This window comes from Manis javanica, chromosome 16 (genome assembly GCF_040802235.1).
Source record: "Manis javanica isolate MJ-LG chromosome 16, MJ_LKY, whole genome shotgun sequence".
Classification (NCBI taxonomy): domain Eukaryota; kingdom Metazoa; phylum Chordata; class Mammalia; order Pholidota; family Manidae; genus Manis; species Manis javanica.
Window position 1 is genome coordinate 23,920,352 of NC_133171.1, and position 13,056 is coordinate 23,933,407.

Below are 13,056 nucleotides of genomic sequence, written 5' to 3' on the forward strand. Positions count from 1 at the left end.
CAAGTGGCTCTCAGGGGCAATGCTGATATTACATCAGATGTACTTGGAATAAGTTTTTTGTTAAGCAGGCTTAGATCATCCAGAAAACAATCTGAAATCTTGATAAGCTTCTGAAAACAAACAAACAAACAAACAAACAAACCTGGGTGATGGGGTGGAATATTTCTAACACAATTCTGAAGAAATAATTTAAACTTCCTCTGTGTAAAACCAATGGAAATATGGATACTTAAAGCAGGCAGTGATCCAGTTGTCCTTGATTTTTGCTAGAATCCAAGAATATAGATGAAATTATCACTCATATTCTCTGCAGAAAATGGGACAAAAATCTCTCTTGACAAAGGAATGCAACAACTGTAAAAAATGACTGACTTCAAAATCCTCTGCTGGGTTTCAGAGATCTGCTGCTGGGACGCCAGCTAACCTAAGCCCGGGCAGGTCACGGGCATGGGGCGGAGATGGGTGGGGAGATGCACTGTGCCACCCAGCCCGACACTGACGCAGCTCTGACTTTTCCAGTGAGATAAGGAGGCAGGAGCCACTAAAAAACTAACCGAGGATTTGGTTTCCTTTCTTTCAAATGGAGGGCGGCCAATATGCTTCCCTGTCTTATTGGGGGAGGAGAGAAGCCCCCGGGAATGGAGACTTCAGCAGCCCTGCCCTGGAAGTCTGGCCACTGCGTAGGAGGTGGGGAAGGGAATTCGCCCCTCAGTGGCTGGCCTTTCCTTCATGTCTGATGATACCGCCGCTTTTCTCAGCCACATTCCTCTCATCCCACACCAGTTTAAAGACATTCACTGTTCAGTAGAAAGGGTTGGCCTTCTCTAACCTTTATGCTCATATAAAAGCGAAAGCTGGTATTTTCATAAAAGCAATTCACCTTCTTGGGAGAAGACGGGTTTGACTCTTAAAATGATTTCATTTATAACTGTGTAAATTAATGAGTATAGAAATTATTCAGCAGAAGTCATGAATTGGAAAGCATTTTTGTGTGTGTGTGTGTATTTGTTGAAAGTTCACCTGCAATTGCGTTAAATCCTCACTCTTAGCAACCTGTATAGCATCTTTCTTTTTTGCTTGGTCATTATTTCACTAATGCATAATTAATTTCATTTTTACAACAGGGCTTTACTGGAAAAGATGGTGCAATGGGACCCAGGGGTCCCCCCGGGCCACCGGTAAGAATGGAGTGGGTTGCGTTGTGGACTCCCTGCCCTACACCCCCGTCCCTGTTGGCCAGGGAGAAGCCTGGTAACCTGGCCCCAGAGGCACAGTCCATCTGTTCTGTGGGGGACACTGTCCCGGGGAGCTGTTTGTTTTTGTTTTCTAAATCAGAATGGACTAGAGAAAACAGATGTGTTTAAATGCAGTGTCTTTCTGTTTAATCAAGTTGTGTTTGAAAAATAGAAAAATATCCCCATAGAAAAATATCCCCAACTAACTTGGCCACCAGCCGGTCAGCTCCTTGCATCCCTACTTTGAGTGGTGGAGTTTTATGACTTTACTGGTTACTTCCTATTCTAGAATTTTAAGATTCTGTGGACCATGATATCTGAATTTTACAGATATTTATTACTGAACAGCTTTCAGTCATTCTGAGGAAGTAAGTTTTAGCCAAGTAGGTATAGATAATATCTTTGGGGAAGAAAAAAATGAAGCCAATGATTTGAAAGTGGCCACCTGTATAATCTGTGTCCAGATGAGGCTAAAGTTAAATTGTTTGAGATGATGGATGCCCTTCATGTCTCATGGCGGAATGTGAGGACTCAAGAGCATATGTTAAAATAAGTTTATGATTTATGTTTAATATGTATGTTCTCAGAGTTTCAATGTACAGTAAATTTCCATTTTAACTATTTACTACAAAGCTTAAAATTTACACAAATAATTGAAGTAAAGGACTATTTAAAAAAATCAGATGATTCCATTTTAAGGAAATTTTAGGCCTTAGGACATAATGTATTGACGAGCAGATACTACAAATAGTCTAATAAAAAATACGGCTAAAATGACTCAAAGTTGTGTTAAAAGCAACAGGAAGAAAGCCTCATGGTTTTGCTGGGGTGTGGGTGCTGGTATGATGGGACAGCTTGGAGGTGTGGAGAACCATCCAAAGAAAAAGTGAATGTCCAGGCTCCGCGGACACAGAGGACTCTGCAGCCCTGGTGCCCAGGATGGCACCAGACAGCTACCATCCTGACTCCTCTCCAGCCAGACTGTTCTCTCCTTTCTTGATAGGTTTCTGGTTTGGTAATGGAAATAAACTAGAAAGCAGGAATTGGTAACCAAGTTACTGGGGTCACAGTTTGTGAATTGTGAAATTGGTTATATATATATTTTCTCAAATGGTCTGAAAATACATTTTAGAGCTATACAGTCCATAAGGATTGAACAGGAATTTTCAAGATTTTTTTCCTTCATGTTACTTTAAAATTGGATTTTACACTTCCTTAATATGGGAGTATCTGCTATTTCTTGCAAAAGCTTTTAAACTGGCCCCTCTCTGTTAGTGGCTCCCCATGAGATTCTTCTTGCACCCTAACATGCCCGTTCTTGCCCTGTGTGTTTGCAGGGGAGCCCGGGCCCACCGGGAGTCACCGGGCCAAGTGGGAAGCCAGGAAAACCCGGGGACCACGGCAGACCTGTGAGTGGACCTTGCATGACTAGAGTCATTTCACTGTGGTCATAAATAATGAGGGGGCTTCCAGGCTTTGGCACAGTTACGTTATCTCTGCTGCAATGTGTTTTTGAAGCATTTGCTGAAATGATGCTAAAGCCCTGGATAACTTGGTACTGGTTCTAAAGTTTTCCTCTCTGAGTTATAATATTCTGGGATGAAAATTGTGGTCATAGAGTTTCTTTAAAAGGAGAATGGGATTAAGAGCCAAGGCACATATTTCTACACTGTATAAACACTCAGAGCTGGGTCAGCAGAAGGATTTTTTTCTATTTAGGAGTGGTATGCTGCTTGAGATAGAAAAATACATGGTGGCGGTACATGGCCTCTGCTCTGCGGATATTAACCCTTTTCCAGCCAGTCATGCCATTTGCTCTTTTCTCTGTCGTTGTGAGGATGTTGGGACATGTGGTTCCAGAATTAAAAGTATTTATCTCATCTACTATTTTACTTTTTCATATTGTCCTGCTCCAATTTATATCCGGTTTAATGGGTATAAATTTAGTCAGATATTTTGGTTAATATAATAGTTGAGATGGCATTACACATATCTGGTATTTTCAAACTAGGATCTCCAAAACTGAATTTGAAGTTCCTAAAATATCCAGCAATGCTTGTAATGATTACTGAAGTTCATAGTTTTCTTTATAAGCTCTTCTTTATTTGTACAAAACATGAATTTATGTTAGCAAGTGTTTTTTGTTTTTTTGGTCTGAGTAGAATTCTGAAATATAAAAATTTATCGTAAGGATAATTAAGTCCAACTATTAGCGATGACACAAATCTATCAGGACTGTTTTTCTGGACAGAATTTCTCTAAAGTATTGTCCAAGTTACATAAAACCAATTAAAAATTTTTTTCATGTCAAACCAATTGAGAGTAGAATCTTTATGTGCCATGGCCTGCCTTCTGTGTTTACATAAAATTAAGCAAGCGGCATAAAGGTGGAGGGAGCGCTGATGTGCCTTATGATCCGTGTGTGCCCTGGCGTGCGAATTGATTACTCTTTTCCTCAATCATGGTGGAGACTTCACAAGAGCAGTTAAACTCTTCTGCCCACTCAGAATTCTATTTTATTGTATTTTTCCATGTAAGAATATTACCGATGATCAGTGGCTACAGCCAGAAACCTGAAAGAAGCCTCTGCTTCCTTTATTTGAAATGTGATCTCTAGACACAAGCAATAAAGATGATTTCTACAAATCAGATACACCAGAACGGTCTCAGAGTGGCAGTAAATTAAAAAACCATACCAGGAACAATCTCAAAGTAGCAGTAAATGTAAAAAAAAGAATTCCCTACCATTTACAAAAGGCTATAAACTAAATAATAGCATTTCTGTGAAGAGAAGGCAGAGCCCAAGTCCTGATTTCTTAGGCGTATGAATTGGTAACGTTTCTTTGGATCTTATCTACCCCCTTTCTTCCCTCTGTCTTCCTTGTCCTTCTAAGGTGGCAAGTTGCCCCTCCTGTCCTGCCCTATTCTATGCCACTGTTAATTTCCAAGCCTCATGCTAGCAGCTGGGTGTCTCAGGGTCTCTGCTGCAGAGCTCGGCTCAGTCACTGTCAGCTTAGGTCCTTAGCTCCTGTGACTAGTCGCTGCCTTGCTGCTCTGACGACCGTAAGCGCTGTTCTCAGGAGCTGCCTGTGGGATATTTGCATCCATTTACTCAGTACCTCTCCGTGCTAGTCAGAGACTTCAGAGGCAGCAGTGAACAAGCCCTTGCCCTCATGGAGAGGCCAGCAGGGGACGAAGACCAAGATCATAAACAAACAGTGAGGGTTGTGATGAGTGACAGGAGGAAAAGGCGACTGAGCGCGGTGTCCGGGAGGGACTGCGGTGGGGGAGAGGTGGCTGCCTCAGATGCAGTGACCAGGGGCCTGAGGAGGTGACGCTGCAACGGAGGGGTCAGCAGGCTGTCGGAAGGGCTGCGGGAAGAGGAGTGCAGGCGGTGGGAACGTCCTGAGCAAAGCCCTGAGTCAGGACTGAGTGTGGCATGTGAGAGCAGAGGGGCCTTGGGGCCAGCGGGAGGGGGCGGGGAGGGAGGAAGCAAAAGGAGGTCAGGGAGTGCGCACGGGGCCCGCGGACCAGCCAGCCCATGAGAAGGAATTCTCACTTTATGCTATGTGTGGTGGGAAGCCCGTGGATGACATCTAATTTTCCTTCTGAAACCATCCCTCTGGCTTCTGTGTGGAGACTGGACTCTAAAGAAGCAAAACGGGCAGCAGGAAGACCAGCGAGGGCACTGACCGCAGGATTCAGGGAAAAGCCTGGGGACTCTAAGAGGTGGCTCGGTTTGCGATGTTATCCGAACTCCACACTTGTCAAGGGTTGGATGTCCTTTTCATGATAGTAGTTGGTAGCCTGGAAACATTTTACTGGAAGACAAAAACTTCTTGCACCATAAGAAAACTTTTTCCAAGATCTGGTCCTGGCCAGTGAAAGGCCTGACAGAGAACAGACAAATATTCTGTGGTTGCCTTTGGATGCGGGACCACCATTTGGACTGAGTTATTTAATAAGGGAGACACGTGGTTCCTTTTATACCCAGTGCACAAAATATCACTAGAAGAAGTCAGAGAAACATATTTAGTTAGGGAATTGACACAAAACCCACTGGTTCTTAACTAGAACTAAACCAAGATGAACTTTATGGCCACCCAGCCGAGCTACCCAGCCATGGTCATGTGAAGGGAAGGATAATGGTACCAAGGGCAATTCTCACATGCATTTCAGTTCCAGTCCTATGTTGTGAGTGACATCAAAAAAATGTATACATAGTATTTAACTTCTAAATTTGATCATAAAATTCACATCTTAGTACTGTTTCAGAGGATGTGCTACTCAGAGAGAGAGAGGGAGAGAGAACAGATTCGTTTTAACAGACAAGCAAAATGTGAGTGACATAGACATAAATGTGAAGTGTCATTTTGCTCATTTGTTAGAAAGTTGCTCTTTCATCATGTCCATTCACGATCATTTTAGACCACATTTGTCAACTTCTAATACATGGAATTTCTATATTTCAGGGTCCATCTGGATTGAAAGGAGAGAAAGGCGATAGAGTATGTATTTCTTCAAAATAGACATTCATTTATTTTGTGTGTTAAACATTGACGTCCACAACTATAGTGATAATCCGCTAATGATTCTCATTGATTTACTCAACAAGGGAGACATTGCTTCCCAGAACATGATGCGGGCCGTTGCAAGACAAGTCTGTGAACAGATGATAAGTGGTAAAGTTTATTTTCTTTATAATGTGTCAGTGGTTTTTAAATTAATTGCTGGAAAACGCAGAATTTGAGTCATAAACTTTCTAAGATTATGTTTCTATTTCATTTTGGATGGTCTCTTATTTTTATACATTGTTAGCTTTGTATCTGGTCAGATAAAGCTGCTGATGTTTTAATGATTGTCGTTCAGATAAAATAATAACCCAGCGTTAAATAATAGGCTGTCATCCTTATATCTATCTGATATGAAATCATATTTTAAAAGGGCTTTTCGGTTTCCACATTAGGATTTGTGGGGATCTCCATCTGGGTATATGTAGATGCAGCCAACATTGCATCTTTTTAAGTCGTGACCTTTAGGTCATTCTGTGACTTGCAGGAAGGAGGCCCACCGAGATTGCTTTGCTCCCAGGAAGTCTGGGTGAGGGCCTTTCCATTTCCTCCTGATATTTCACGGGCCCTTCTTGCTCCGGGAGGCCTGCTATGCGATAGAGCTCAGTGCGGGAAGCTGAGTGTAGCCTTGAGCCCAGGGGTCCCTTTCCCAGTGGTCCTAATCGATGCTTCTTGAAGTGTGGTCCTGTGGAGGACCCCCATCCCAATCACCTGTGGGCCACACCCGAAAGCTGGTGGGTCGCTGTCTTTGGAGGTGAGGCCCAGGGTTCTAGCTTTCAACGTGTCCCACAGGTAATTCCAAGGTATGCTAACGCGTGACTATCATTGCCTTAGGTACACACAGAAATGGTGTGATTTCTCAGCTTAAAAAGGCCCTCTCTTCAGTGCCACCACCTGGCAAACCTCAGGGCAGCATTTCAGCCACATGAAACTTCTACAGCTCTTCCTGCTGCTGGGAATATTTGTGACCTACTGCTCAGTTCTCTGTGGAGGCGGTTGTTTATCAGGGATCATTTTGTCCGGCGTGACTGGAGTGTTTCATGTTACTTTTAGGATCCTAATTAGAATGTTTCCTTAAGGGGGGGCGCGGAGGCGGAGAGAAGGCAGCCTCACCCTCCCCTGCCCCCCTCGCTGGGTTTCTCACTGACAAGTGTTTCTATTTGTAGGTCAGATGAACAGATTCAATCAGATGCTGAATCAGATTCCAAACGATTACCACTCCAGTCGCAGCCAGCCAGGCCCCCCGGGCCCGCCGGGCCCCCCTGGCGGCGCCGGAGCCAGAGGAGAACCGGGCCCTGGGGGGCGGCCGGGCTTCCCGGGCACACCGGGCATGCAGGGACCCCCGGGCGAACGAGGTGGGCGTTTCTGGCAGCTGCAGAGGGAGCAGGGGAGTAGTTTGCTGGCGTAGGAGGAGCCCGGTCAGGGCGAGAGGCGGGCGGGAGTCCGCGCTGGCAACCCACTGTGGTCAAGCTGGGATCGGGCAGGGGAGCCGCGGGGCGGGCCGGGGGCAGTGCCCCACAGGCCCCCGCAGGCCGGAGAGGCCGCGTCTTTGCAAGCAGGAGGATTCTGCCAGGGGACCTCAGTCAAGATGATGCCGTTTCTCTGTTGTTACTGGGAAAGTCCGCATCGGAGCAAACTGAATCAGGCCCTAAACCTTCCTGACTGTTGCGGCTGCCGGGCGTGGGGCAGCGGCTGCCGGGCGTGGGGCAGCGGCTGCACCTACACGGCCCCGCCCTGGGCCCACGTGCCTTTGTTTCCTTTATTCAGGGCTGGCACGGGGCTTATGGGCCTCTTTGGCTTTAACATCACAGTAGATGTGTGTAATTGGAGCAAAAGAAGGAAAATAAGATTCAAAGTAACAGTTATCATTCTGGAGGAAACTTAGGCATTTCTATAATTCGGATGGTTTAGGTGCTGTAGGAAAAGCACAAAAGATAAGATACCTTTGAGGTGTTTTTAAGTGAGTTGTAACTGTTTATTCAAGGTTTCTGTTCTTAATTACTGTTTCTAAAAATACGTATTAGACATGTTTGTTTTCTTCAAATAATTTTTCCCCTGACTTGTAGCCAGATTTGTTTCTTGGCCATGAATCTGGAATTACACAAATGTCTAGAAAGAATTTGGCTTAAAGAGTAAACTTCTGTGAAAAATTAGATTCTGCTTTCACTGAGGAAAATGAGTTTGTTGAGTCAAGTGTTATCAGTTAAGATGGAAGCTCCGTGTTTTCAGATAATTTTTTTCCTTACGTTTTTTCTTCTTCTCCTCCCTCAGGTTTGCCAGGAGAGAAAGGAGAACGGGGTGTTGGCTCTCCCGGACCCCGAGGGCTGCCCGGACCCCCAGGTAGGTTCACCACGTCACATCAGAGGTATGAATGGTGGCAGAACATGCAGCCCCCAGGAGATTCACGACCTCCTTGTGGTAGCTTCAGGCAGGCCTGCCATCAAGGAGTGTATTTTAGCAAGAAGCTCAACTTGTGTAACCTCTTCATTTTTATATTTCTGCTCAAAAAACATTTGAATGTGTTCTCTTAAGCATTTACTACCCTGTAATATATGAGGGTATGAATTTCAGTGACATAGAGCTTTGCTGTTTTTTTTATGGACTTCCTATTTGGTTTGGCCTCAGAGCCTTTATAGATGGTGTCACTTGCTGTTTATTTTAATACTGTTCAGGATATACTTAGTGGACTGAAATAATGTATCCTCACTAAAAAAGCCTGCCACTCTGGAATATTTCACTCACAGATGTTGTGGAAAGAAATAATAGCCAGTTGCCTTATGCATTTCATTTACTTGGTTGAAGATGAATTTGTTTTCTTCATTGTCAGGTCCATGAGACCCTTGTAAGCGAGGTCAGAGCCCTGGGGGTTAAATCTTCTCAGTTATGTTAACCATAAATATCACTTGGTCCAGAAATAACACTGCTTCAGGGTCTGGAAGTGTGGAACAGGCACCCCACCGGGCAGTCTGACGAAGCCAGCGGGGCCATTTCCTTCTGATAGTCTTGTTTCTGAGAGTGGAACAAATCAGAGAACCCGTGGGTATTCTCAGTTTGGCTTCACTCTTGCTAAGCTAGTTTTCTTTGCACTAATTCCTAATGAACCACTGGTAAGAAAGTTCCGTACTTCGTTCATCCGGACTATTTCTTGAGGAAATGTTTTCTTAACCATATGCTAGTGAATCTAGTCCTGACGTAGTAGAGGTGCCCAGTATTGCTGACCGCCTCAGGACATGCAGGTGGCAAGAGGGGAAATATCTGTTTAACCCACCCCAGGTCCACAAGGAGAATCCAGAGCCGGTCCACCAGGGTCCACAGGGTCAAGAGGCCCGCCTGGGCCCCCTGGTCGTCCCGGAAACTTAGGTATCCGAGGCCCCCCGGGCCCTCCTGGATACTGCGACTCATCCCAGTGTGCCAGCATCCCGTACAATGGGCAAGGCTACCCAGGTATGTCGTGGCCGTGGTAGGGACCCAGACTCACCTGAATTAAAGAACCTTTGTGGAAATGAAGTTCCCTAGGACTTAAGGACATTGACTGGAGGTTTTCTTGAAGATATCAGCTCTTCTAGTTGTATGTTCTGATTATGTAGTAATATTCTTCTTTCTCAAAGCATAAATCATTATTTCATTATTAGGAGCTGAATAATTTTTTTCTTCGTATAATTCTGCATCTACTTAATCACATCATAGACCCCTCCTTATTTCTCTTGGGAATTCAAAGATTGCTGCCAATTGCCTGTTTTGTTTTTTCCAACTAAAAGTTTGGGAACAGGAACTTGTCCTTGTAGAATGCCAAGACTATATACGAAAAATTGTCTTGGGGCATCTGATACAGAGGCAAACTGTTTGACAGCCTGGGACAGGTGACAGAAAATCATTCACTGTCTCACATGATCCGTGGAATTAATAACTTATAAAATCTGGGACTTAATTTTTTTTTATAAAAGTTGGTGGTGAAATTCTAGTGTTTGACGACTATAGATGGCAGAAGCCTGATGTGGGGGCATGTGGGGACAGAAGAGCTATGCTGATCTGGAAATAAACATGGCCCTTTCCACCAGCACACCCTCAAACATCTTGCAAGTTTTAAAAATGATGCTGCTGTTCGATATGTTGGCTACTGGCGAATAGTGCATGAGTAGTTGAATATCCAGATATCTATATATCTATATATTTATATGCATACTTATATGACTGAAAGTCATAGTGACTATTAAGGTAAATTTCTCATGCAACCCATTCATGAAATTACAATTGAACTCTTTACAAAATACATTTCAATTATCTGTGCTTTGTGGTACATGTGAAGAACTGGAAATATATGGATATATATATATATATACTTTAACCAACAGATACTTAGATGGATGTGTATATGTATTTTTTGCATAGTAATTCAACTTTTAAAAACTATCATCTTTGACCTGTTTCAGGTTCCGGCTAACACATTTTCTAAGTCGCCAGTGCTGCTTACAGTTTGAATACATGAAAATCCTGTTTCTGAGATGTTTGCGCACGTGCTTATTAGGAAATGAGTTTGTATGGAGATCGCCCCACAGGCGTGGTTAAGAACCGGGTGGACATCATAAAGGGGGGTGGAGACTCTGTACTAACTTGATTGAGACAAAAGCAGTTGTGTTCGTTTATAAGCCTGATGCATTTCAGTAATAATGTAGAAAACTCCTACTAAATAAGCGTTCAAACACACAGCCATGAGGAGCCTCAGCTGTGCAAGAGGGGCGTAATGAAACTACTAACCAGTGGAGATGATGCTGTTTTGAGCAAAACAATTAACCTGGTGACAGAGAAACATCTTATGTACATAATAAACTAATTGTGGCTTGTAAATGATTTGTATGTGATTGTCCACTAAAATCACTTACCAGCTCCGCAGTAAGCTTCTGCCTCAAGGCCTGCTTCTTGCTCTCTGCCGAGGTGACAGCGAATGGAATCTCATCTCTTGCTTCTTAGCGACGGTCTGATTCAGGGCATGTGTTTTACGATTTTTGTACATGTACTCACCTTCGGGTTTTGTAATTGCAACTTGCAAACCACAGTTTTACAGTCACTTTCTCCCCATTTCGCTGTAGTCCCTGGTGTTCCGCACCCACCAGCTGTACCTCAGTGTGTGGGAGGGACGCCCCCCCTCAATGGCATGTACTGTATCTTACCTGGTCACAGCGATTTCACCTCCAGAGGCCACAAAGCTTCCTCTCACCTCCTCATCTCTCTAAAATGTGCTTTGAAACGAGGAGTTTGAAATCATGAGCGTTATCTGAGAAAACCCTATGTAGGCCCTACGTTTACGGCTCCTCGGCCCAGGCTCTGACCGTCCCCAGGTATCTGTGCAATGATTGTATTTACTGCTGGATCTTTGAAGGTTAAGCCATTTCATATTTGGTCGCCCCCAAATTCCCTCTGCAAATGGAAGTATCCGAACATCGTAACTCATCTGTTTGTAGCCATGAGCTTAGGACGGGCCGCCCCCGCCCCGGTGGTGACACCCCCGCTGCGCGCGCCCCCCATGCGCGCGCTAACTGTGCTGTTGACTCGGACAGAGCCCTTCGTGCCGGAGCGCGAGCCCTTCGTGGTGCCGGCGGAGCCCGAGCGGACGGCGGACGAGTACGAGGACTACGGCGCCGACCAGCCAGCGGCCGGGCGCGCGCAGGGCCCCGCGCAGTGACCCGAGGCCGCCCCCCGGGAGGTGCTGGGACTGCCCTTTGCAGACCGGGTAGAGCGGCGCGCGTCCCAGCCGAGCGCCCTTTCCCGACTGCAGAGAGCCTGGCCCTGCAGGAAGCCTCACTCCCTCCCGACGCAAGGAGTCTGTAGACTCCTTGTCCTTTGCCCTTGAAATGCTTGCAAAGCACTTTGTTCACAAAAGCTGCAAGGAGAGAAGGTGCCTTGTGCCTCTAGCACCATGGGCAGCCTCCGTGAATCGCTTAGGTTAAGCAGTAAGTTCTGGAACCCAGAAGTACTGTGTGCTTTTTCCAGTGCTCTTTTGCAAGTCAGTTACACCACGATTCAAGGAATTTCCTTCCTGAAACGAAACCGGAGGGAGAAGTCAGCCCCCTTGCAGTGATTTATCTTCCTCGCCCTCTTCTGCACACGTTGGAGCGTAGGATGCTCTTGCACATCTCCTTTAACAAGCACAAACCTTAAAGCCGTGTAGCTGAAACTCTTGTATCAACTGGATACAGCTCCATATTGCCTTAAATCTCCTTGTTTTAGACACACTAACATTTATGCCAAATGGCAGATTACTCTGCAGAGATGGAATTGCATGTTTGTGTTGTATATTTAGTATGAACTTTTTTTTTTCCAGAACATGTTTCTTAGTTATCAAAAGCAGTTGGAAAATGTTTGCAAGACTATGAACATAGAATTGCTGCTTTTATATTTTAACTGCAGATTGTGAATTTCACTGCCTTATATTATTTATTTCTGAAACAAAAGAGGCATTTTTCAATAAAACTACTGAAAATTTGACATGGTGTTTCTTCTTGAATGGCCTTTTGGACTGTTTAGGCTGTTGATAGAACAAATAAGTTCATATCCTTGGATACAGTTACAAATCTTGGTACTACTATTTAATGATGCTAAATAATTTTAGATTTTTAATGATATGGTGAAGTCATAGAGAGTGGTAAGAGCCTTAAAAAGCCCAAAAGATTCCAAAGTCTTTATTAGGAACATAGAGGATGTGTGGGTGGGTGGAAAACAACTAGGTATCCTAGGAGACCCCAAACAGCCTTTAACCACCCACATGATTTCATATGCATTTAATCACTTTCCTATACCATACTTTACCCAATAGCATGTTTAATTACAAAAAGAAAAACTCCTTAATAGAAAGTTTACATTTAGTGATACCTTTCTTTTGTACCTTTACAAATGCAATATCATTCTAAATAGCAAAGAAAATAATGTAAATGTTATTTCAAAAGAACCAATACAAGTTGAAGAGAGAGAGGCAGTAATAGGAAAATTTCCACAGAGCAAAATTCCTGAGTTAGATACTTTCTGGAGACCAAGATCGAGAGGAATAGACAATAAATGAATGTACTGTGCTCAAGGCTTCAAGCAGACTCATAGCACCCACCTGTAATTCCCAATATGTGCACTTTGAAGTTAGAAGAGACCAAGGAGGTCATCCCATCTCTATGTAGGAAGAAACAGATTTCGCTGATTAGTATCCAAACAAGATTAAGAATCGAGGTCTGATGGTTCTTAACCCAGTTTTGTCGCCTGATACT

At 44.2% G+C, this 13,056-nt stretch overlaps 1 protein-coding gene across 4 annotated transcripts in view; it reads left to right on the forward strand.

The window, feature by feature from the left end:
* COL12A1 (collagen type XII alpha 1 chain) overlaps positions 1-12,289 on the forward strand; it is a 107,795-nt gene extending 95,506 nt beyond the window's left edge. For 3 of the 4 annotated variants that reach the window (XM_073224700.1, XM_073224699.1, XM_037012566.2), the window contains 8 exons: positions 1,125-1,178; positions 2,573-2,644; positions 5,708-5,743; positions 5,851-5,917; positions 6,973-7,161; positions 8,078-8,146; positions 9,080-9,250; positions 11,362-12,289. In XM_073224700.1, coding sequence (XP_073080801.1) covers positions 1,125-1,178; positions 2,573-2,644; positions 5,708-5,743; positions 5,851-5,917; positions 6,973-7,161; positions 8,078-8,146; positions 9,080-9,250; positions 11,362-11,486 — 783 coding nt within the window. In that variant the 3' untranslated portion in view covers positions 11,487-12,289. Of the gene's footprint in view, positions 1-1,124; positions 1,179-2,572; positions 2,645-5,707; positions 5,744-5,850; positions 5,918-6,972; positions 7,162-8,077; positions 8,147-9,079; positions 9,251-10,236 lie in introns of all 4 variants that reach the window. The other variant, XM_073224701.1, reaches the window with a different exon arrangement.
* Positions 12,290-13,056: the final 767 nt, after the last annotated feature.